This window comes from Humulus lupulus, chromosome 3 (assembly GCF_963169125.1).
Source record: "Humulus lupulus chromosome 3, drHumLupu1.1, whole genome shotgun sequence".
In the NCBI taxonomy this organism is placed as follows: Eukaryota; Viridiplantae; Streptophyta; class Magnoliopsida; order Rosales; family Cannabaceae; genus Humulus; species Humulus lupulus.
In genome coordinates, this window is record NC_084795.1 from 96,164,661 (window position 1) to 96,191,285 (window position 26,625).

At 38.8% G+C, this 26,625-nt stretch overlaps 1 protein-coding gene across 1 annotated transcript; it reads left to right on the top strand.

Annotated features, from left to right (window-relative positions):
- Nucleotides 1–10,319: 10,319 nt before the first annotated feature.
- LOC133824736 (uncharacterized) lies at nt 10,320–11,240 on the top strand. Its single transcript, XM_062257709.1, has 2 exons — nt 10,320–10,470; nt 10,597–11,240. Exons 1-2 carry the CDS (start codon nt 10,320–10,322, stop codon nt 11,238–11,240), a joined length of 795 nt encoding a protein of 264 aa, XP_062113693.1.
- The last annotated feature ends 15,385 nt before the right edge of the window (nt 11,241–26,625 follow it).

The following is a 26,625-nucleotide window of genomic DNA, read 5'->3' on the forward strand; positions in this document are numbered from 1 at the left end:
TTTGTCTCCCTCCGAAGGAAGACTCAGCATAGGAGCAGTAATCCATCGTAGTTTCAACTCCTGGAAACTAACCTCACATTTTTCTGACCATGTGAACTTTTGATTCTTCCACATAAACTCAGTCAACAGTGTGGCAATCTTCGAGAACCCTTCCACAAACCATCTGTAATATCTCGCTAATCCTAGGAAAATCCTAACTTCCAAGGCGTTCCTTGACCCCGGCCAATCCCTAACTGCTTCTACATTGGCCAAGGCACCCCATGGCGAGAAGCTAGGTCTGATGAATGCCAATCCAATAATTCCTCTAACTGTATCTTCAACTCTTTGAGTTTTGCTGGAGCCATCCTGATGATGCCCTTGACACTGGTTCTGTACCCGGCGCCAACTCAATAATAAACTGAATCTCCTTGTGTAGCGGCAATCCCGGTAAATATTCAGGAAACACATCTAGGAACTTGCACACTAGTCTAGTCTCTCCTGGCCCCACCGACGTAACTCTAGGGGCATCCACCACACTGACTAGAAAACCTATACAACATCCTTATAATATGTCCCTAGCCCTCAACACTGATATCATAGGAATGCAGGGTCCGTGCATAGAACCTACAAAAATGAAGGGGTCCTCACCCTCTGCCTCAAAAGTGACCATCTTCTTCCTGCAATCTATAGTGGCCCCGTATCTGACTAGCAATTCTATCCCCAAAATCATATCAAAATCCTCCATCCCTAACTCAATCAGGTCTACTAATAGCTCCCTACTATCCACCATCACTGACAATGCTCTAATCCATCTCCTAGAAACTACCAGTTCCCTTGTAAGCAGTATAGTCCCAAACCTCGCAGTATAATACTCACTAGGCCTACAGAATCTATCAACCACTTTACTGAAAACAAATGAATGTGTAGCACCAGAGTCATTCAATACAGTATATGAAGAGCCAGTGCTAGAAAGCTGACATGTGTCAAGGTGAACACTTGAGATAGAGTCAAGTTGTCTGCCTTCCCTGGTTCCTCTTTCTTTAATGTCGGGCAATCTTTCTTGAGGTGCCCAACCACCCCACACAAGTAACAGGAATTTGCCCGACACTCGCCTAGATGGTGCTTCCTACATCTAGCATACTCCAGATACCTCCTCTATGTCTCACCTCTTCCCTAGCAACCACTTTGGGCACCCCAGCCCTTCCTATCAGGACCAGTAGTGGTTGAGATGTCAGGGGTCTTCCTCTTCTGATCACTGGGGCTCTGCCCCTACCAGACCTTGTAAATGGAGGCACTAGCTTGCGGACATCCTGTCTCGTAGCGTTCTCCCTCCAAATCTTGTTCTCTACCTCCTTAGCAGTGAGGGCCTTCTCAACCGACTAGGCATAAGTTGTCTCCCCAGGTACCAATGTGGTCTTCACATCTTGGGCTATCATAGCATTAAGCCCTCGAACAAACTTGTCCTGCCTAGCTGCATCTGTAGACATTAGATCAGGCACAAATTTCACTAGCTATCGAACTTTAGGGCATATTCAGTAACGGTCATGCTGCTCAGTACTAGCCCAATGAACTCATTCACCTTTTCCTCCCTTAGGTAAAGTTGTAATACTTTTGGTTGAACAAATCTCTGAACTCATTCCAACTTAGATTAGAAATGTCTCGAGTCTGGGATGCCACCTCCCATCAAATGCGGGCATCCTCCCTAAGCATATAGGTGGCATAGGCCACCCTTTCATTACCTTCCACCCTCATAAAATCTAGGATGGAGGTGATCATACTCATCCACTATTCAACCTTAAGTGGATCTAGTTTTCCCTCAAAGATTGGAGGATGTTGTCTCCTAAATCTTTCATAAAGTTGCTCCCACTTGTTCCCAATCTCAGGCAGATGTACAGCTGGTGCCACAACAGGTGGCAAGTTAGATGCAACACTCCCTGTCGGAGCTTGCTGCCTCAAAAGACGAATCTCTTCTTCATGACTCTAAAGTCTAGATTGCATATCAGCAAGAAATTTTTGCCAGTTCTCGGGGACTAGCGGAGGGTTTTGGCCCTGCTCATTATCTCTAATCCCAACCCCGATGTCAGCTAGTCAAATTGATCGCCTTGGACGCATAACTATCCAAGTTTATCTACAATCAACGACTCAGCTGGTCGTGCAATGATAATAGGTTTATATTCATTTCACAATCCAACATTGAAACTTAAACAACATCACACACTTATAATGCATGCAAGCATTCAAACAACCATTCGCATACAATATCAGTGCTAATAAGCATGCCTTATCATATACACATAGCATTCAAGGGTCAGTCCCTATCAGTATATCTCATGCTACCTAATAATCATGAAGATAAAGAATTTATACTTCATTTAAAAACTCAAACATATATTCACATATATGGTTACTGAACCCTGAGTCGTGCTTGTCTTTAGCAGCGAGTGTACACGCCTAGTGAGTCTTCAAGAACATTAAACCTAGATCGCTCTGATACCAAGTTGTAACACCCTGAATAACCAAGACCATTACACTATGTGTTTGAGATAGTGCAAGACCTGTTAATCAAGTCGTTTGAATAAAAAATGTGTTTCTAAAGTAAACTGACAGGTTAGGGTTAAAAGATTTTGATCGTAAAATGGTTGATTTTCATTAGAATAAGAGTTTGATACATGGGATCCCAAAAATAATGTTTGCATGGTGGTTACAACCCTTGAAACCTAATACAACTGCAACTAGCTTAAATGGAAAATTACAAATTTTGGCTCTAGTCCCTGTAAAACCCTTGGTCGTGGCGATCGAGCAGCTGCCGAGGTACACTCCACCCCTAAAGCTCTCCAACTTATGGCTGGTCCAGCTTTCCCTTGCCTTTACCTGCACCATGAAGCAGTCGTGAGCCAAGGCTCGGTAAGAAAACCCAATCCAATAAGCATAGATAACAAAGTGCATAGTAAACTTTAGATCAACCAGTACAATCAACAGTGTACAAGCAATAAATTAGGCAACAGTAAAAAAATTCTTCCAAACATATAATTCAATCTTAATACAAGTATTTAGGTGTCGGTAACCTTAGTCTGAGCCCTCTAGTTATTTAGTTGATCCCGACTCACTTAGGTCGAGTTGCGTTCAGTATGCTGAACATCAGCCCCGACTCCTTTAGGTCGTACCTTCACATCACACATAATAGATATACAAGTTGTAGAAGACATATGTTCATTAATAGGGAATGTCCCATTCACAGTTCTGGTGTAATTTCCTTACCTCAAGTCCTAAGCGGATGATGTGGAGTAGTCCCAAGCACGATCCTTAATCCCGAGCCTTAACGGTAACCCTAGTCACAAGCGACAATGGATAACTATCAAAATCTAATCCAATTAAATGTGTTTGTAATAAAATACTAGCATTCCGGACCTCGAATCCTACTAAACAAAGAAGTAGAATTCGTCCCAAGCGCTTAGGTTTAAGTCCCCAAGCCTCCCCGAACCTAAAAGCTAATCTTTGTTATGGCTGCGTAGGTGAGCCACGACCTGGCCCTAAGGGTCGTAGCGTGCCCTAAGTAAGAGGCTCCAGCCTCTTGTCCTAGAGGGAGGCGCACTGCGACTTGCCTTCTAGGGTTGCGGTGCGCCCACAAGTCAGCAAACCCCCCAAGGCCTTTTAGGTCACGCGGGCTGCAGCGCCCATGAACTAGGTCAGAACGCGCCCCCGTTAACCCAGAAATCCCTTGGTTTTCTGCATTTTTCCCTAACCCAAAGCCTCACAATTCAACCTTAAATATATACCCAAACTAAAACTAAGTCCAGAATTCCCCATACCTCGTAAAAAACACACATACACCCTAAAACAATAATTCAATCTTCCTTAAATGTCTAATTCAGATTCCCCTCAAGTATCCATCAACATGATCAAAACTTACTAGAAATTCAACAGCTTAGAACCTAAAATATTACTTCAATTAGTAGCTTTAATCCTTAACTATTGCATGACTGTTCCTAGCTTAATTTCCCCAGACTTCCTTGCTAAATCCCCAGGCTTTTCCTTCTAAAATCTCTTTCAGCTCCAAATCACAAGAGGGAGAGAGAGAGAGTGTGTTTGAGAAATTAATGATGGTTCTGGTTATTTCCTAGAGTCTCATCTAAGTATATCTCTTAACCAGAAGACCAAAATACACATTATATTAACTTAGCCTCTTTTATTGCCCATGAGGGCAAAATGGTCATTTGCCCCATTTCCCGCTAATTCCTCGAGTCATCCTACAAATTCCCAATCAATCCCGACATGCCCAACTAATCACCAAATACGTACCCATTACTCTTTAAATCTCCAAATATTTAGTAAATTCCCATAATACCCCTGGGCTCACCCCAAGCCGGATATTTAACCCCACTGTGACTATTTCGCTAATCCGCTCACTGATAAACAATTTTTAGGCTCATTTAGGGTTTAGTTTTTGTGAAGGTTTTCATTAGTTTAGGGCTATTTTATTGCAGAATTATGCTCGTTTGTTCATGTTTCATGTTTTTCATGCTAAGATGGTGAAAAGAGTGGAATGAAGTGAAAGTGGAAGAAAATGGAGTTATTTTGGAGAAAATTGCGTCTTTCGGGAGCAATATGTTTGATAATGATTCTATAAATAGCGCTACAATGCTAAAAAAGTAGCGCTAAAGAGCTAGAAAAGGGAAAATTGAAAGTGTTGAATTTGCAAGTAGTGCTACAGTGCTACAAAACGAGCACTACAACGCTATCAAGAACTGAAGAGTAGCGCTACAGTGCTACAATACTAGCGCTACAGCGCTGGTGCATTAAATTATGCAGCAATTCGACTCTGTCAATAGTGCTACAACACCCAAAACCTAGCGCTACAGCTCTATCAACGCGGTTTTGAGATTTTTCGAAAATTTTTGAAGGACAAAACGGTCTTTTCAATTGGGAGTCTTGGAATTTTAAGGGACATTATTCTGCGAATTTTGTAGGCACTTTTAGTTTTAAAAGCCCTAGATTTAGAAAAGGCTACAGTAATTAGATTTCTTTTCCTGACTTTTTAGATTTTTCTCTTCATCTGAATTCTTTAGGTTATTTTCTATGAATAAGTATTTGAAGTTTATGTTCATTACGTTAGCTATGAACTAAATCTCTTATCTAGGGATTAATGTAGTCACTTGAATTTCAATTTAATTTTATTATGATGTTCTGTTGATACTTCTTCTCTATTCTCATCTATTTGATGTTTGTTTAATGTTAGTAAATACTTTATCACTATTTACTTGATTTAATGGTTTTGATTCAAAATTTTAAAGACGAGAATTTAATATGCTATCATTAGATAGACATAGGTTACATATTGGACGAAAGTACCTATATGACTTGTGTAGTAATTAGGTTTCCATGCTTAATGCCTTCTATATGTTTAAGTTTATCACAGAGATGTAGAAAACCAGCATATAGGCTGAGATCTTATATCTTGAAAAAGAATAGGAATCGATTATGTTAACCTACTATTAGAACAGGAAGAAGAGATTTAGAATTGATTAGTAAAATTTATAGAATGAAATGGTGATGAAATTAATTCCTAGGCTTTTTATTATTGATTCTTAATTAGTTGATTCATTATTTTGCCTACAATTATTGAAATTTTGTTCATAGTTTAGAGTATTCATTTTAATTTTTAATTATTCATCTGAATTTTAATTCACCAAATAGAATTTGAAAATCAATTATTGGTAATTGGTTAATAGTCTCTGTGGGACAATCTCTGTTCTTACAGACTTTATTACTTGACATGACTACGTATACTTGTGTGCAGATTTCACAGATCAAGTTTTTGGCGCCATTGCCGGGGACTAATAATCAATATCAAATATAATTGTTTTTCAATCTACATTGGTTTTAATTTAACATTTTCTAAATCGAGTTGCTTTTAAATTTCTCAATTTCAGGTGACTTATTTTTATGCGACGCAAAGGGTCGAAAATACTAGTACCTATTGATCTTGAGATTGAGAAGACCTGCAAAAGAGAAAGAAAACATAAAATACTTTAAAAGATGGCCCAGAATGTCAATAATGTTGCTAACAACAATCTAAATCAGGGTAATGTGGGGAATGTTGCAGCTGAGGCAGACTTAACTCTGAGTGACTATGTACTTTCTACTATTACAGGGGTGCATTCTAGTATTCGCCCACCTACTGTGGAGGCGAACAATTTTGAGATTAAGCCCTCAATAAATCAAATGGTTCAGAATTGTGTTCAGTTTGGGGGGCTACCTAATGAGGATCCAAACCTCCATATTACCAACTTTTTGGAGTTATGCGATACTTTTAAAATGAACGGAGTTAGTAATGACGCAACCCGTTTGAGACTATTTTCATTTTCATTGAGAGATAGGGCTAAAAGTTGGTTGATTTCGCTGTAAGCCAATTCCATTATGACATGGGAAGATATTGCTCAAAAATTTCTCGCGAAGTACTTTCCTCCTGCTAAATGAGCACGGATTAGATGTGAAATAAATAATTTCTGTCAATTTGAGGGGGAATCATTATATGACGCTTGGGAGAGGTTTAAAGAGCTGCTGCGAAAATCTCCACATCATGGTATAGTGAAATGGATGTTGGTGCATACTTTCTATAATGGGCTGAGGGGAAATACAAGGACTACCATAGATACAGCAGCAGGTGGAGCATTTATGAGCAAAAGCGCTAATGAAGCTTACGAGCTTTTAGATGAAATGGCCATGACTAATTATAATTGGCCATCTGAATGAGAAAATAACAAGGTGGCAGGAGTTCTAGAAGTTGATCCAATTGCTATGCTCGCTACTCAAATTACTTCGCTAAGAAAACAATAGTTCAGCTCAAGTGATCCAACTACAACCTGCTCCTATCAGTTATGAGACATGTGGAGGCCCTCATCATTTTCATCAATGTCCATCAACAAGTTCTTATTCAGTTGATGATATCCCACTTGAACAAGTTCAAGCCATTGGCAATTTTCCAAGGCAACCTAATAATAACCCATACCCTAACAACTATACTCTAGCATACAAGAACCATCCTAATTTGTCATGGAGTAATAATCAAGGGCACCAACTGCAGTATCATCGAAATCAACCTCAATATCTTCCACATAGACCATCTTATGGGCTAAACCCAAGGCCTTTTTATGATACTCAAAGGCCACCAATGCCGCAACATCAACAACCACCGCCTCACATGACTAAACCAGAGGTATTTGCTGATGCATTGAACCAATTTATGACAGAAACTTGATCCTCTATTCGGAGCTTAGAAACACAAGTTGGCCAACTCGCAAAGTTAATGGTGGATCGTAATCAAGGGGCTTTGCCTAGCTCAACTGTGGTGAATCCAAAAGAGCAATGTCAAGCGGTCACTTTGAGGAGTGGGAATAAATATGAGGGGCCTACAGTAGAAAACAAGGGTACTAAGATTGAATATTAACATGTACCTAGTCCAGCATAAGAGGAGGTTACTGATGATCTTTCGAAGATAGAAAAAGTCCAAATACACCGAGTCAACACCCAAGATTCCTTATCCTCAGCGGTTCCGAAAGGCAAATCTTGACAAACAATTCTCCAAATTTTTAAAAATATTTAAGAAACTTCACATTAACATTCCCTTTGCGAAATCTCTTGAACAAATGCCTAGTTATGTGAAGTTAATGAAGGAGATTTTGTGTAATAAAAGAAAAACGGAGGATTATGAAACCGTAGCTTTGACAGAAGAGTGTAGTGCCATAATTCAAAAGAAACTTCCTCAAAAGTTGAGAGATCCGGGCATTTTCACTATACCTTGCACCATAGGGAATTTTTATTGTGAGAGGACTTTATGTGATCTAGGTGCAAGCGTTAATCTAATGCCACTGTCTGTATTTCGAAGACTCGGTTTGGGGGAAGCTAGACCCACTATGGTTACTCTACAACTGGCTGACCGTTCATTGACACACCCCTGAGGTATTATTGAAGATGTTCTTGTCAAAGTGGACAAATTCATTTTTCCCGCTGATTTTATTGTTCTTGATATGGAGGAAGATGAAGATGTTCCAATTCTTTTAGGAAGATCGTTTTTAGCCACTAGTCAAGCCTTGAGGGTGCAAGGTGATGAGGTTGTATTTAATTTGTTTAAGGATTTGAAATATCCTAGAGCAAGTGATAGTTGCTTTAGCGTAAATGTAATTGAGGACCAATTTTCCAAGAGACAAATTGTTGAAGATCTGCTTGAGATGAGCCTTATTGTGCAAGGAGGGGAAGATTGTGATGGTATTGAGGTTCTTGAATATGTAAAATGGCTAAACTCCGCTGGACCTATTTATAAGAAGAAATATGAGGAACTTGGACAAGGACCCTAGAGACCACTACCATCTATAAAGAAACCACCAGTCCTTGAATTGAAAACTTTACCAGATCATCTTAAATATGCTTATTTGGGTAAGAATGATACTCCCCTGTTATTATTACTGCTTCATTATCTACTGTTGAAGAGGAAAATTATTAAGAGTACTTTGAGCTCATAAATTGGCCATTGGTTGGACTTTAGCTGATATAAAAGGAATTAGCCCATCTATTGTTATGCACCATATTCTCATGGAGGAGGACAGTAAGGCTAGTATTGATGCTCAAAGGAGGCTGAATCCAGCTATGAAGGAGGTGGTTCGAAAAGAAATTTGGAAGTGGTTAGATGCTGGAGTTATTTATCCAATCTCGGATATTTCGTGGGTTTTCCCAATACAAGTGGTTCCAAAAAAAAGAGGAATGACAGTAGTAAAAATAAAAAATAATGAGTTAATATCAACTCATACACTGACGGGGTGGAGAATTTGTATTGACTACATAAAGCTCAACAAGGTAGCAAGGAAAGACCACTTCCCACTGCCTTTTGTTGATCAAATGCTTGATCGGGCCATCAATTATATTGTTTTTTAGATGGGTATTCTAGTTATCACCAAATACCTATTGCTCCCGAAGATCAAGAGAAAACAACTTTTACTTGTCCTTATGGTACGTGTTCTTTTCATAGAATGCCATTTGGATTATGCAATGCTCCTACTACGTTTCAGAGATGTATGATGTCATTATTTTTGGATATGGTGGAGAAGAGCATTGAAATATTTATGGATGATTTCTCGTTCTTTGGCCCTTCGACTGGTATATGTCTACAGAATTTAGAGAAGGTGTTAACGAGATGCGAAGAATCTAATTTGGTCCTGAATTGGGAAAAATGTCACTTTATGGTGAGTGAAGGAATTCTTTTGGGCCATAAGATTTCAAGCAAAGGAATAGAAGTAGATCATGCGAAGGTTTCAACTATTGAGAACTTTCCTCCTCCAATTTCAGTTAAGGGTGTTCGGAGTTTTCTTGGCCACACTGTATTTTATAGGAGATTTGTTAAAGATTTCTCCAAGATTTCTAAACCCCTGTCTGCTCTATTAATGAATGGAGTACAGTTTAATTTTGATGTTGATTGTCAAAGATCTTTTAATACTTTGAATGTGAAACTGATCACTGCCCCGATTATGGTACCACCAAATTGGGAACTTCCTTTTGAATTGATGTGCGATGTGAGTGATTATGCAGTTGGAGCAGTTCTGGGGCAGAGATTTTACAAGGTATTTCGAACAATTTATTATGCTGGTAGAACCTTGAATGATGCTCAAATAAACTATGCAACTACTGAGAAGGAACTACTTGTAATTGTTTTTGCGTTTGATAAATTCAGGTCATACTTAATTGGTAATAAGGTTATTGTCTACACAGACCATTCTACTATTAAGTACCTTATGACCAAGAAGGATACACAACCTCGTTTGATCTGATGGGTCCTTTTATTGCAAGAGTTTGACATGGAAATTCGTGATAAAAAAGAGACAGAAAATCTAGATGCAGACCATCTATCTAGATTGGAATTAGAAGAAGATCCTAATAAGAAAAATGTACAAATTGATGAAAACTTTTTGGATGAACAATTATTTTTTATTGCTGAAGTAGAAAAGCTACCGTGGTTCATGAATTATATTAATTATTTGGTAGCAAAGGTTGTGCCTCTTGACATGTCAAGGTAGCAACTTAAAAAGTTCTATTCGGAAGTTAAGCATTATTATTGTGATGAGCCCATTCTTTTTCGTCATTGTGCTGACTAAGTAATTAGAAGATGCGTCCCAGAAAAAGAAATGTTGTCCATTCTTACTCATAGTCATTTCGAAGGAAGAAGAACAGCAGCAAAAGTTTTGCAATGTGGGTTTTATTGGCCTACGTTATTTAAAGATGCTAATGTCTTTGTCAATAGTTGTGATCGTTGTCAAAGAACCAGTAATATATCAAGAAGAGATTAAATGCCAATGACTGGTATTCTGGAAGTTAAGTCGTTTGACGTGTGGGGAATAGAGTTTATGGGACCTTTCCCGTCATCTTATAATAACAAGTACATTCTACTTGCGGTGGACTATGTTTCTAAATGGGTAGAAGCTGCAGCAACTCCTAATTGTGATAGTAATGAGGTACTTAAATTCCTTCACAAAAATATTTTTACCTAGTTCGGTACTCCAAGAGAAATTATTAGTGATAGAGGGAGTCATTTTTGCAACAATTCTTTTACTGCTCTATGTGCTCGTTAAGGAGTTCATCATCGAAAGGCATTATTCTACCATCCACTTGCAAATGACCAAGCAGAAGTGTCAAATCACGAGATTAAAAGCATCTTGGAAAAGACTCTAAATACATCAAGGAAGTATTGGTTGAAAAAGATAGATGATTCACTTTGGGCTTATTGCACAGTATTCAAGACTCTGATAGGTATGTCACCATATCGATCGGTGTTTGGTAAGGCGTGTCATTTACCGGTGGAGCTTGAGCACAAAGCTTACTGGGTTGTGAAAAATTTAAACATTGACCTCTTTATGGCGGGACAAAATGGGCTTATGGAGTTGAACGAGCTCGAAGAATTCCAAAATGAAGCTTATGAGAATGCGAGGGTTTATAAAGATAAGTCGAAGGCCTTTCATGATAAGTGGATACTTAGGAAGGATTTTCAACTAGGAGACAAAGTACTGTTATTCAATTCTAGACTTAAGCTCTTTCCCGGTAAATTGAAGTCAAGATGGTCAGGACCATACACAGTAGTTGCTTCATTTCCATATGGAGCGATGAAAATTCATAGTGAGAAGATGGGACACTTTAAGGTGAATGGTCAGAGATTGAAGCATTATTTGGAGGGCCCGGTGGAAAAATGCAAGTCTGTGGTGATTATGGAACCACTCTGAATTGAATGAAAACAAGAGTCCGGCTAAAAGACTTTAAAGACACTGCTCTTAGGAGGCATTCCTATGTTCATTTTTATTTTAACTTTATATTATTTGTTTTTATTTTGTTTGGTGTTTTTAGAGATTTTTGTTTTAGTTATTTTTAGTTTTAATTAGGAAATTTTTTGGTGTACTTTATTAACCGTGAAAAAGGCATGGGTTCTACAAGAAAAGACTTAAAAAAATTTATTGTTGAAAGTTGTAGCGCTACAGCGCTATTTCCAGAGGGCTTGAACGTTGTGCAAGATCGTGTAGTGCTACAACACCATTAAGGTAGCGCTACGGCGCTACTTCCATGGCCAAAAGGATGCTTGAATCACCAAATAGTGATACAGCGCTGTTCCAGTGGCGCCATGACAATCTTTCCAAACCCGAACTTGCCCAGAATTTCCAGGTAGCGCTATAGCGCCCTTATACTCAGATTCTTTTTTAAAACCCTCATTTTAAACTTCTTCTTCTCCCAAACCCTCATTTCTTCTCCCATTTCGTCTTCTCTCTCTTCCAACACCCTAAACCACCGTTTATCCTCCATTAGAGCCTCTTCCTAGAAATCCCACCATATTTTCCAACTTTCTTCTTCATCTTCTCTCTTATCTCAGCCATTTTTCCCATTCATTCAATTATTTCCCCTAAAATAAATTTAAAAATCAAATTTTCTAAACCCTAAAAATCAAAGTTTCAAATTTCTTGAAGAAGGTGCAAAATTTTCAAGGGGCTTTGATAATTCAAGCATGTGGAGGGACAGTTCAAAGGCTAGTAAGTGTTTCCAGTCATTTTTCTTCAATATTCTTGCCACATTTGAGGTTGGGTTAGCATGTTGCTTCTCCTTGGATAGAAATTAATTTTTGCATATGTGATTTGTGGTATTTGGGTATTGTGTTCCGTGACATTGGATTCATAGGGTGATTTTGAAGAAGGAAAGTATATAATTTCAGGGGAGGTACTGCCGAAATTTTCCTGGGTTTTGTGTTGTTGAGAGAATAGATATTATGGCTCCTAAAAGTAAGGATGGGAAGTCTAAGGATAAGGGTAAGGGCAAAGCTTCTGCATCTCAACAAAGGGATTATACACTGGAGCAGGAGTTTGATGAAACACAGTTTATCAATTTTTCAGCTCAGGAGCGGTATGAAAAGTTTGTGAGAAAAACATTGATTTGTGAACGAGAAGTAGAATTTCAATCTGAACCCTTTGATCATCAAATTTTTTAGTTGGTTCGAGCTAATCTAGCAGCTCAGAAGTGGGACAACTTTGTTACGAAACTGGCTCAGGCAAACGTATCATTGGTTTATGAGTTCTATGCAAATTTAAGGGCTAAACACAATGATAAAGTATTTGTTAGAGGCAAGTGGGTGCCTTTCACAGCTGAATCAATTAATAAGGTATTTAATGTGCCGCATATGAAAGAGCAGGAGGAGGAATATGTAAGATTTTTTAAAGGATATATCGATTTTGCTACTGTAGCAGAAAAGTATGTTTTGAGGGTGCTCCATTGAATTTATCTAGTACCTTACCCAAGAGTATTGCTTCCTGTCAGTTGAATATTGAAGCCAGATTTTGGGCTTTCTTTGTATGTGCTCGGTCTATGCTAGTGAGTTATGTGTCTGACATGAGTAAGGATCGAGTACTTTTGATGTATGCATTGATGAAAGGAATGACTATTAACATGGGCTTGTGGATAAAACAGAACATTGAGTACATTGAAAAGGCCATACAACAGGAGGTTTGGGCCATGGGTCTGTAATCACTATGTTATACTACAAAGCTGGAGTTCCTGAGTTCGTCACAGATATATATCAGTCATTGCAGCAACCATTGTCCATTACTTTAATGAAGGATTATCCCGCACCTGCTCTTTTTGTGCCACATACAGGGAAGAAGGGTTAACGCCGTGTTGAAACTGAGGTGGAAGAAGATGCTGATCCAGTGTTGTTGGGGGGTAGTAGTGATCCTAGCATGCAAAATGTTAGTGATAAGTTGGATTATCTTCTCCAAAAAAATCAATACATGGTTCAGCAACATCAGATGATGAGTCAATATATGGAGCAGCGGTACAAGTACGAAGTCAACCATGTGGCTCGCTTAAATAACTTAGTGAGTCGATGGTCTTTAAATGAGGCATATCAGAATTATTTTGCTCCACCACCACCGTATCCACTGTATTCTTTGTTTTTCTCTCCACCAACGCCTCCGCCATTTGCTGGGTTTCAACAACCACAGACTCTGCGTTCTCAACCTCTTGATGGATCTTCATCCCAGCCTCAACAACTGCCATACTAACATGGCAGTTCAGGTAAGTCTCTTTTCTCATTCTTTATGCACTTTAACATTGGGGACAATGTTAGGTTTTAAGTTTGGGGGAGAGATTTCTTTTTAGTGTTATTTGATGCATTTTTCCATTTGTTTTTTTTAGTTAGTTGTATTGAGTCATGTTTTAGAGTATGAATTAAGTTGATAATAATTGTCGTTTTAATATGATTGACTGTTATGTAGTATAATCCAAAGGAAAAGTTGAAGTACTTTTGAAACAATCTGTGTGCTTGGTTAGATTACTATGTTTTTTCACTATGATCTCTTGACATTAGAGTCTATTGCTCATAAATTGCAAATGTTATAATTGAGTTATTTTATGCATGTCAAATTTGGATTGTGGATTGAAAAGATTGAAAAACAAATTCTAGAACCTATTTGCTTACTATTTGAGATGAAATTTGAAACAATGCACATTTAGGAAAAGGATATAGGCAATTTTTTTTGGACTGGTTGTGGCTATTAAGCTAACCCTATTAAATTTTATCCTTAGTCAACCCATTTGAGCCTTACAACTGTTTTCTTGTTAACACGTTCTTTTGAGCTTAGCTGTGAATTAGATTACCATTTACTCTTTTTGATCCATACCATGAGCATGAAAACTATTATATGAGGGGAGTGAATGTGTAATGGGATGTATGTATTATGTGTTATTCAAAAAATTCCTTGTGATTGAGAAAAATTAAAGAAAGAAAATAGAAAGAAAGTGCAAAATGATTATGCTCCCAAACAATTATCTATTGAAAAATCAAAGTTTGGGAGTGTATTGAAAAAAAAAAAAATATTAAAATATTTCTCAATCATTACACAGAGAAAAAGGGGTAACAAAGGATGAGTGGTTTGAAATTTGCTGGGAGAGTTTGTTTAGTTGGAATGCTTATGGTATGATTAAGCCTAAATATGTTTCTTTATCTACCTGTACCTAAGCCTTCTATTAGAACCCTTATAAAGTCATATTGATTCTTATTTGTGCATTTGTTTATATTAATGGAGAATAGTAAGTAATGTAGGCATATGGAAATAACCGGTTATGTGGTTAGTTGGTGAGAATTTGATATGCATAAAGTGGTTCAATTATTTTATTTGCGAGTTATGAGTAAATGAGCTTTGGTTTAAATAGATTGCAGTAAAGGGGTGAAGTATTTTGACTGAAAATCTAGATTATTATTTTAAATAGAATGATTGTTTTTCCAGAGAATTATATATGCATAGCAGTCTTGAGTATTGGAATTGATTGGTTATGTCAACTTGGTTTGTTTAGGTTTAAGTCTAGTTAGATTCCTTACTCAAGGGTGAGTAAAGGATTAGTTTGGGGGAGTTTGATAAACGAGTTTTAGGCTCATTTAGGGTTTAGTTTTTATGAAGGTTTTCATTAGTTTAGGGCTATTTTATTGCAGAATTACGTTTGTTTGTTCATGTTTCAGGTTTTTCATGCTAAGATGGTGAAAAGAGTGGAATGAAGTGAAAGTGGAAGAAACTAGAGTTATTTTGGAGAAAATTTCTTCTTTCGGGAGCAATATGTTCGAGTAATGATTTTGTAAATAGCGCTACAGCACTAACAAAGTAGCGCTAGAAAAGGGAAAATTGAAAGTGTTGAATCTATAAGTAGCGCTACAGCGCTATCAAGAACTGAAGAGTAGTGCTACAGCGTTACAATACTAGTGCTATAGCGCTAGTGCATTAAATTTTGAGGCAATTTGACTCTGTCAATAGCGCTACAGTGTGCCCAAAACCTAGCGCTACAGTGCCATCGACACGGTTTTGAGATTTGTAGCCACTTTTTGAAGGAAAAAATGGTATTTTCACTTGGGAGCCTTGGAAAACTATTTAAGGGACATTATTCTGCGAATTTTGTAGGCACTTTTAGTTTTAAAAACCCTAGATTTAGAAAAGGCTGCTATAATTAGATTTCTTTTCGTGACTTTTTAGATTTTTCTCTTCATCTGAATTCTTTAGGTTATTTTCTATGAATAAGTATTTGAAGTTTATGTTCATTACGTTAGCTATGAACTAAATCTCTTATCTAGGGATTAATGTAGTCACTTGAATTTCAATTTAATTTTATTATGATGTTCTGTTGATACTTCTTCTCTATTCTCATCTATATGATGTTTTTTTAATGTTAGTAAATACTTGATCACTATTTACTTGATTTAATGGTTTTGATTCAAAATTTTAAAGACGAGAATTTAATATGCTATCATTAGATAGACTTAGGTTACATATTGGACGAAAGTACCTATATGACTTGTGTAGTAATTAGGTTTTCATGCTTAATGCCTTCTATATGTTTAAGTTTATCACAGAGATGTTGAAAACATGCATATAGGCTGAGATCTTAGATCTTGAAAAAGAATAGGAATCGATTATGTTAACCTGCTATTAGAATAGGAAGAAGAGATTTCGAATTGATTAGCAAAATTAGTAGAATGAATAGTTGATGAAATTAATTCCTAGGCTTTTTTATTATTGATTTTTAATTAGTTGATTCATTATTTTGCTTATAGTTGTTGAAATTTTTTTCATAGTTTAGAGTATTCATTTTAATTTTTAATTATTCATCTAAATTTTTTTCACCAAATAGAATTTTAAAATCAATTATTTGTAATTGGTTAATAGTCTCTGTGGGACGATCTCTGTTCTTACAGACTTTATTACTTGACACGACTACGTATACTTGCGTACGGATTTCACAGATCACTCACTAGGATCGCCTCGAGCCGAATACTACAAATATATCCACATATTAATGTGGTCTCAATCATTTAACACATATAATCACATTTATGCCCTCAACGGGCCAAAATTACAGATATGCCCTTATAAACAAGAACGGGCCCACATGCATATAGTCATGCATTTAATGAATTAATAACACATATATCCAATTATGCCCTCCCGACATGCTAATCAAAGCATTAAACCTTATTAGCATTTTTGGGACGTTACAGGGCCAATCTCGACCCCATAAAAGGGCTCGAAGACATTCAGCTTGATGAGAAAGACACAACTAGGGTGGTGAAAATAGGGAATAACCTCAGTAAAGAAGCGATATAGAAATGAATTCACTTCCTGAGGGAAAACCAGGATGTGTTTGTATGGTCACACTCATATATGATTGGAATTAGTCCAAATGTCATTAGCCATGCATTAAACTTCGATAAAAGCTTCCCTCTGAAACAACAAAAACGAAGGCTCCTCGATGACAAAATGAAGAAGGCCTTGAAAGAGGAGGTTGACAACTGAAGGCAAATCAATTTATCCGAGATGCATTCTACCCAAAATGGATATCTAATCTAGTATTGGTCCCGAAACCAAATGGCAAGTGGCGAACCTGGATCGATTACTCGGACCTCAATAAAGCATGCCCGAAAGATTATTTCCCATTGCCTTGAATTCATCAGCTCGTAGATGCCACCTCAGCTCATGACATTACGTCATTCATGGAAGTATATTCTAAATATAACTAGATAGCAATGTGATGCTAGACAAGGGGTTGTACTGTTACAATGTGATGCCATTCGAGTTAAAAACTACAGGAGATACATACCAAATACTGGTTAATAGAATGTTTGCCGAACAAATTGGAAATAGCATGGAAGTGTACGTGGACAACATGCTTGTGAAGTCCAAGCACAATAATAAGCATGTGGATAACTTCGCATAGTACTTCACTATACTTCGAAAGTATAACATGCAAATTAACCCACAAAAGTGCTCCCTCGGTGTATCTTCGAGAAATGTTTTGGGATTTATAGTGAATGCCCGAGGAATAGAGGTAAACCTAAATAAGATCAAGGCCTTAATTGTTATGCTTTCACCTCAGCAGCATAAAGATGTCAAAAATTTAACTGGATGAATGGCGGCCCTAAACAAGTTCATCTCGAAATACACAGATAAGTACATACCATTCTTTAATCTTTTGAGAGGAGGCAAGAAATTCGAATGGTTAGAAGAGTGTGAGCTCGCTTTTCAGGCTCTCAAAAAGCACCTCGCCAAACCCCTAAATTTTATCCAAATCGATAACAGGAGAAATACTGTACTTATACCTCGCTACAATCGAGCATGCAATTAGTGCGACATTAATTTGGGAGGACAAAAAAGTACAGAGACCAGTCTATTACATTAACAAATGACTCCTGGGAGCTAAGTCGAGATATCCACTAATTGAAAAGCTCGACTATGCCTAGTACATGCGTCTCAAAAACTTTGAACTTACTTTCAGGCACACCTATACATGTGCTGACTGATCATCCACTAAGATAAACACTAGCAAAATCTGAGGCTTCCAATGGACTATTAAAATGGGACATTGAACTTGGGCAGTATGAGATCACCTGTCACCCGAGAACAACGATACAGGGCCAAGCATTGGTTGACTTTATAGTCAAGTGTACTGGAATAACCAACGAAGACGTCATAACCCAAGCCCACGAGCTGTGGAAACTTTATGTCAATGGATCTTCAAACGTGAACTGATGGGGACAAGATAATACTTATAACCCCATTAGGAAATAGGTTTCATTCGGCACTGAGATTTGGATTCGAAGCATCAAATAACGATGTTGAATATGAGGCAATATTAGCAGGGCTATGAATTGCTTTTGAGCTAAAAGCCAAGGCCAATCTATGCTATAGTGAGCCTCAGTTATTGGTCAACCAAGTGCTAGGAGAATACTAGGCTCGAGGAACTAAAATGGTAGCATGCTTGGAAAAACACAAGTTGGCATTCAAACAATTCTAATTTTATGCAATCGAACAGGTTCCACAAGAACAAAACTCAAATATTGATGCCTTAGCTCTACTAGCAACAACCAAGGAAGCTGACACCCTCAATGTTGTTCTAGTAGAGTTTTTATCAAAACCAAGCATAACCGAGCCTGACGCAGTCGAGGTTGTTATGAAAAATTCACAACCTACTTGAATTACACCCATAATTGATTACCTTGAAACCGAGAACCTTCCTGTAGACTGGAATGAGGCTTTAAAGTTGATGTATAAGATACCAAGATGCACCATATTGGAAGGGAAATTGTATAGAATGAGATACTCTATGCGTTTATTATGATGTGTAACTCCACTCGAAGCTAAGAAAATCTTAGAATAAATATAGAAGGGTTTTGTGGAGACCACGCTGGGGGCATAGCCTCTCTAAAAAGTTGATAAGGCAAGGATATTTCTGGCCTACACTAAAGGCAGATTTGTTCGAGTACGTAAAACACCAGGACAAGTGTCTATGATTCGCTTCGATACCTCGAGCTCCACCAACCAAACTCACCATGATGAGATCCCCTTAGCCATTCACAGTATTGGCTAGAGCTGTAAATATGGGCCGGCCCGGCCCGACCCGGCCCACATTTTCGTGCCTCCGATAAATTCGGGCCGGGCCGGCCCATTTTTGAAAGAGTAGGCCCAGCACGGCCCATGGGCCCGGCCCATGTCATGCCGTGCTCGTGCCGTGTCGGGCCCAAGTCGGGCCGACCCATTTTCCTTATTCGGGCCGGCCCACTTTCTATATTCGGGCCCACTTTTAGGCCCACTTTTTTTTTGCTAAAAAATGTGAGGATGGAGAATTGAACCCTCCACCTCCTCTTTAACCATCAATGGACTTACCACAAAACCAAATACATTTCTTTGTTTAAATTATAATTTTAGATATTTTTATATACTTTTTAACAATATTTTACACAAAATTATATCAAAGATAATTATTAGAATTTTAATACCTACTAATAAATGCTAAAAATTTAACTAACAAATCTTAAAATAAATTAATATAATTATAAAAATATAAACATTGAGAAAAATAAGACATATATTATCATTTTAATTTATTAATTATTGACATATAAAAATTTATTATGATTATTAATGTCAAAATATCAGGTTTTTTATGGTGTCGTGCTTTCGGGCTAGTTTGTTCGTGCTTTCGTGTCGTGCCTTCGGGCTTGTCGTGCCGTGCCTTGCTAAGCCCGTGTCGTTCCGTGCCTGGCCCAAGCCCATATTTTTTCGTGCCGTGCCTGGCCCAAGCCCATATTTTTTCGTGCGGTGTCGTGCTCGTGCCGGTTTCGTGCCGTGCTCAAAAGCCCGGCCCGTATTTACAGCTCTAGTATTGGCATCGATCTCATAGGATCATCACACATGGGAAAAGGAAGAGTTAAATATGTAGTAGTGGCAGTGGATTATTTCACTAAATGAGAAGAGGCTAAACCTCACTTTCACTTTGAAAAAAGTCATGGACTTCATGGTTAATAATATAATATGTCGATATGGGATACCAATGAAGATTGTTTCAGATAATGGAACCCAGTTTGATAGCGAGCTGTTCACAAAATTTTGCGAGAAAATGGGATTATTAAAAGCTTCTCTTCAGTGACCCATCCACAGGAAAATGGTCAGGTCGAAGCTGTAAACAAGACCCTAAAGAGCTCTATCAAGAAAAGGCTCAAAGAGGCTAAAGGTAGATGGCCAAAATAATTACAACAAGTCTTATGGGCATACACACCTTTCTCGTTAACCTATGGACACACACCCTGGACACACACCCTGGCTCGACAACTTGAACCTCAACTAGACACACACCTTTCTCATTAACCAATGGTTGCGAAGCTATGCTGCCAATAGAGGTCGGGTTCCGACAGTTTGATGCAAAACATATACATAAGAATCAAGACAATCCCAGCTCGAAGAATCCCTAGACCTAATTGAAGAAAATTGAGATGAAGCTCAACTTAAGAACGGGCAACGAGGTACTTCAATAAGATGGTTTGAGACAGGTGCTTTGGATTGCGAGACTTATTATTCCTGGCCACACAAGATGCTTCTGCAGGCGTGCTCGTGTCCAATTGGGAAGGACCATACAAATTTTAATCCACCATTCAACATGAGGTCTACAAATTAGCTTGACTAAATGGAGAATTGGTTCCACGAGCTTGGAACGGTGAACATCTACGACCATATTATCAGTAGATTTTGGAAAGATGTCTATTTAGTTGTAACCAAGGTTGTATTTTTTCAGTATTATTAATAAAATACTCCTCATTTTCACTATTTTTATTTTTAATAATGCTTTGCTTGCTCTCAGTATTATAGGATTTTAAGGGTGCATAAGTGGTATAAAATGATACGATAAGCTCAAAAAAAATATAATAAAAATAAAAACAATTATCGAGTGCATGGATCATAAACCAAGCATGAAGCCAATTATATATGAGCCTAGAATAACAAACATTCATTTCTAAATTTTTAAGTTCAAAAGCTTTTGCACACGATTTCAACCTCGAAACCACCATCATGGATGAAGACAAGAAATATTTACTAAGCAAGAGATAACTAGGCAAACAACACTACACACCCATTAAGTATTTCTCAAAAAGAAGATACATGGTATAAGTAGAATTCGACCTTCACTAAGACGAGAATGAACTCTGAGCAAACTAATAAACCATATATGATTATATGGAAATTTGAGATATGCTTGAAATATACTTGTATGAATAAACGAGTATGAAAACAAAAATTATAAGTAGAGAATGTGCATAAAATTTTCGAGACGGAATGTTAAAAGCATAAAAATACTGTTAGGAAAATAATTACACATTGAGATAAAAAAAAATAGCTCAACCATGAGAGCTATAAATTGTCTTGGCCCTTGGGACCTTAATTAATTACGTGTAATAAGGGGCGAAGCCCTTGTACCAAAAAAGAAAAACTTTATACTCATGTGCAGGGGGAGTATACTCGGCATCATCACCCTTCTACTCATCACTTTTTTCCTCAACAATAGACACTTGGCCAGCCTCTTCCTCCACCAACCGAGGTCACACTTCTCCCAAGAAGGCCTCGTCTTTATCCATAAAAAAATAGGTGTCAATTTCCTGGTTCATAGACCATATGTGATACATGGCCATGTCCGTGGACCACTATTTTCTTGGCTTTAAACTCCTCCAGGAGGTGCTTCTTTTCATCCTCAAGGATGTCCTAAGTCACATTTTTCTCCTCCTCGAGTTTGGTATCATATGCCTGGAGACACTCGATCTTAGCAGTCTTGGCCGTCAGCTCAGCCTTGGCAGCATCGAAGTCTGCAGTTCTTGTGTCAAGCTAGCTTGATTGGTCTTCAGACGACCAACCTTAGCCTTGGAGCCTGTTAGCTTGTCCTAGGCTTCCTTTAAGGCATCGTCGGCCCTGATCTGGGCTGCCTTAGCCTCAAAGGAAAACCTCTTGCTTGTCCCTACTTTGGTTGACAAGAGGGACCCTTGGCATAGGAAACCAAGGAAGGCCTGAAATAAAGTGAAGAGTTAGATATATGATAAGATAGGTTAATGAAATAGTTAAAAGGTAAGATCCCTTACCGAGAACTTGAGTTCCAAGCTCTGGTCAAGAATGGTTGTGGCGTCGTTACCCTTCAAAAACATCCACATCGAAGTGTCAAGGTTGCTGCAAGATCGACCCACACGGGAGAGCAACTCAGAAGAAAGATTAGATCTCAAGGAACCAGCCTCATTATGCAGGAGGAATTCTCGCTCGTGAGTCGAAACAAATTTTTTTTGAACCACCTATGGAGCATCAGCTGACCTCATTGCGCCCGGTCAACAATTTTCTTCCCTTTATCCTTAGCATGGATCCTGCTGGAGGGGGAGGTGGATGAGTCTTTAACTTATGAGTAGGAGGGGTCTTAGGTTTTGGAGCTGGAGGTGTAATCACTTGCAAGGAAGGAACTATCTTCGAGATCTTGGTGGGAGGAGGCACATCCTTCTTCGAGGACACGTGATCTCACTTTCCACCGCGAGCCTTGGGAGGCATCCTGAAAATACTGTTCAAGTGAGAATCCATGTCGCCTACAAAAAAAATTGATAGACATATTAGAATTGATCACATATTAGTTCATTAAAAGTTAGCAAATGGGGAGACCTAACTGGAAGAACTTGAAGTCCAAGAAATTTCTAAGTCATCTGAGGGCATCTCGATAACTTGAATGGGCACCCCACTTGATATTGACTCATTATCTCGCAACATGGGGGATAACTCAGAGAGGTCTCAACAATCATTCAAGCCATATTGAAACCATATGCCTTCCTATACATTATTAATGCTATACATTGTTTGGGATTCGGCCAACCAACTATCGTCTCTATGAACCTTAAAATCTACCCCTAATTAGGTCATAAAGCTATTATGGGGGTTATTAAAAGAGACTAGAACATTTGTCTCTTGTTCTAAAAGGATGGGAGACAAATTAGACATATCTAGTACCACTTTAACTCTAGTCCAGCTCTAGGATGCTCGTCCTGAGCCTCATTGCTTGACCCTAAGGGTTTGCTCTGGGCTGAGCTCGAACCCTTCTTCCTCTTTTCCTTTGAAGGGTTAAAAGGATGGGGAAGTGGGATTTCTTCCCATCAGGCATATTTACAAGTCCCGGCGTCAACCATAGACTCACCTTCACCAAGGAGACTGCATAGGCAGAGCTTATCCTCGTGAATGAGGTAATGGAGGGAATTTTGCCCATAATGAAGCCTCAAGATCTCATTTTGATGGTCCATCATCTCCTTAGATGGCTTTAAGCAGTTAAAATTGGATGTACAACACAAAAATATAACTATTTGAGCTCAAGGAATGAACAAAAAATTAAGTTAAAAAATATACGCTGTAATGAATAGAATTTGGATGGTTCAAGGCCATTCGTCTAGAAAAACTGGGTTTCGAAGTTTGGAGGATGGTTAGGGATGTTCTCGAATAACCGCTTCTCGTGAGGCCAGCTCAAAAGATAGGATAATTTGTCCCCACCTTTGTCCCATGTAGGGTTTCTTTTCAAGCAAAAGAGATACAAAATCTCATAGGGCGAGGGTCATTTCCTCTTCATTTCGTGGTAGAGGGACCTCAATGCCGCTAGAACTATGCAAGAGTTGGATTGGAGTTGAAAGGGAGAAATATTGATCTAGTCGGTAAACTCCCTAAAGTAATTTTTAAAGGGCAAGAGTGCCCCATTTCGCAAGTGCTCGCGACTCCAAGCCGCGAGCTTGATATTCTTATCCTATTGTCCTCACCCGTAGTGTAACTACTCCTATCGAGAGGTTTGGGTGCTCGGCACATTAGCTCGCTGGAAAATTTGAGGCTAAGGCAAGACAGAATGTCTGATATCTGTCTTGTGTAGGTGATCACACTCTTATAGAGGTCGACCTCAAAAAATTCACCTTTGGCGGTAGGAATGGAAGATGCCACAAGAGCTGATGGGAGATTTTGGCTTGATGAGCTCTCCATGATCTTGAGGAGATCTCGTGAGGATGAAAGGCAATGGAAACTTTAAGATAGGGGTGTAGTGGAATAGGCCTCATTTATGGGTTAGGGCCGGGATGAATGGCTACTATTAGTTTCCTCCTCTTTCCTTCTTCAACCTCGATTATCTAGCGTTGGAATTGGGTACTGATGTCCTCACGTTCAGTACATTCTTTGTGTTCCCATATTATTCTTTGGTTATGTGAGAATAGAGATTTTATTTGGGGAGATGAAGTTTGATAAGGAATGACAAGGTCAGGCCCTCACCAATTCCTCTAGAAAGACTACTTCATCTAACAATAAAGAAAAAAGTGACGACCCTTATAAAAAAGAAGGATGAATAAATTGGGAAAATATCTCAAAAATTCGAACTCGAAGGCTCATAATGAGGGGATAATAATCTCATTGTAACCGAGCCAACAGAGGCTCAGAGTATTGAAATTATATTTGCAAAAAGTGGGTACCTAATTTTTTATTCAGGTAATCCCAATTTTCTAGGACAAATGAACGGTTGCCCAAAAATGGGGATATCATTGATTAAACTGCATTAAAACCTTATTTCTTGCTCAACACGATATCTGTATCTAAAACCTAGAAAATATACCTTTTTTTTACAACATTTAACCTATAAAAAAATCATTTTTATCCCTAAACATCTTAGAAAATCGATCATACTCTCTTTTCGTATACATTTTCAAGAAAAAATGTGAAAAGCTTTCACAAATACATTACTACAAGGGAGAAGTTGAGAAACTTACACATTGGTGGTTGATGATAAATTTGGATAGTCGATTGGTAATATTTGTGCAACGAAATTCTTCGGAACTTGTTTTCCAAAAGGGATTGAGTAGGAAATTGGGGAATCTCTGAGATCTCTTTTCTTTTCTTCATAGACAACATGCATGTTCTAGTTATGTTTCTGGAGTAAAAGTGATAAACGAATGGAAAAGGAGGCTTTAAATAGGCTCAAATGGTGATTTGCGAGTAAATCTGGGCCATCAAAGTAGATTAAAATGTGATCAAATGGACCACGTTCAATCTTGAAGACTGGCGGCAAAAAGAGGGAGTTGAAAAGAAGTGTACAAAAGAAGGGTACTCAAGTACTCTCGGTATCCATTCTCACATTGACATGTGTCCATACTCGAGTGTGGTAGGTGGGCACGTTTCCGAAAAGTGAAGTTCAAAAGTTTCTTTCTCACAGGGCTCGAAAAGACACTTTTGAGGGGGCAAAATGTTATACCCAAAATTTGAGAATGAATTAGCAACCTTGAAATATAGGCTCGCAAGTGTAAAGATCAAAAGTATTAAAATTATTCGGCATGAATACTTGTATAAATAATCAACAAGTTCTAAGGTGCCACGTCATTGGCACTCGAGCATGAACTATGAGCTCAAAAGTCGAGCTTTCCTCCAAAAGGTAGTTTTAAGAGACTAATCAGATAAGGAGGCAACGTTATTGGAATGTTGAGCTTGAAGCAACAACCAAGTTCAAAAGCGTGTTAAAGCAACACACGTGAATGTAGTTGTAAATTTTTATTTGTTGACGGTAAGAACTAGTCAACTAAGTTAGATCAAGAACTTTTTGAATTGTAAATGAAGTGAACTTAAACTGAATAAACTTAAAAAAAACTTTCTTATGATTGCAAGATCACAGAATGAAAATGCTAGAACTCTAAAGTGAAAAATAGAGAAAATGTTGAGTATATGTTTTCATTAGCAATAACTGGTTACAAAAATTCTCCCAAAATCCCCCCATCTCAGCTGTAGGGAGGTCATATTTATAGTAGAGCACTATTGGCTCACTATACATGGTGGTCCCTTGGGACACAACCCTGCATATGCAACCTATAGATGGTCGTGGTGCCAGGATCATGGTGGTCGGCTCCAGTACACGCCAAGGGACTGCGGGTGTACCTCAACTCTAGTACCTGGTTGTACTTCCACTATATTTTTAGTACCATTGTCAGAATCTGGTTGGGAAGGACCACGTCAGGTACCTTGCTCGTACGACCACTACTTATCTGGTGTGGGGATAGGGTCTGTCATCTGTGGTTTTCAAGGTCGTACCTCCATACGTATTTCATATCTAGAGTAAACAAGGTTTGCCACTTGTATGGGCATCCCTCACATGTACTTGCTCTTCTAGTCATGCGCGGATTTCCATCCTCTCAGTGCTTCCTATTCTCTTACCCCTTATACATTGAAGTCTTTTTGGGTCCTCATGAAAGCTAACACCCAAAGGATAATGGAAGGCAAGATCCTCTCGAGGCCCGTGGTGCGAGGCTCCTGCGCGCAATACGGAGCCGTGCGTGAGGTTCCTGTGCGTGAGACGTCGCAGTTCGAGGCCTCTGTGCATGAGACAGACTCGTGGTGCTTGAGGCTCCTACGCATGAGAGGTCGTAGTGCAAGAGGCTCCTTCGCGTGAGACGCCATGGTGTGAGGGTCTCCTGCGCTTGAGACGTCGTGGTGCGAGGCCCCTGCGCGCGAGACGGAGTCGTGGTGCGAGAGGTTCCTGCGCGCGTGATGCCGTGGTGCGAGGGGCTACTATGCACAAGATGCCAAGGTGCGAGAGCCTTCTGCACACGAGAGGCCATGGTATGAGGGGCTCTTGCTCGTGAGACGTATGCTTGTGGAGCAAGATAGAAGCTTGTGGCGCAAGGTCGTGCCCCCACGAGCCGCTTACGTGAGACGAAGGTATGCGAGCATGAGGCTGTGCCTCGCGAGGCCTCTGCGTGAGGTGGTCAATTATTAGCAAGACATATCCGCC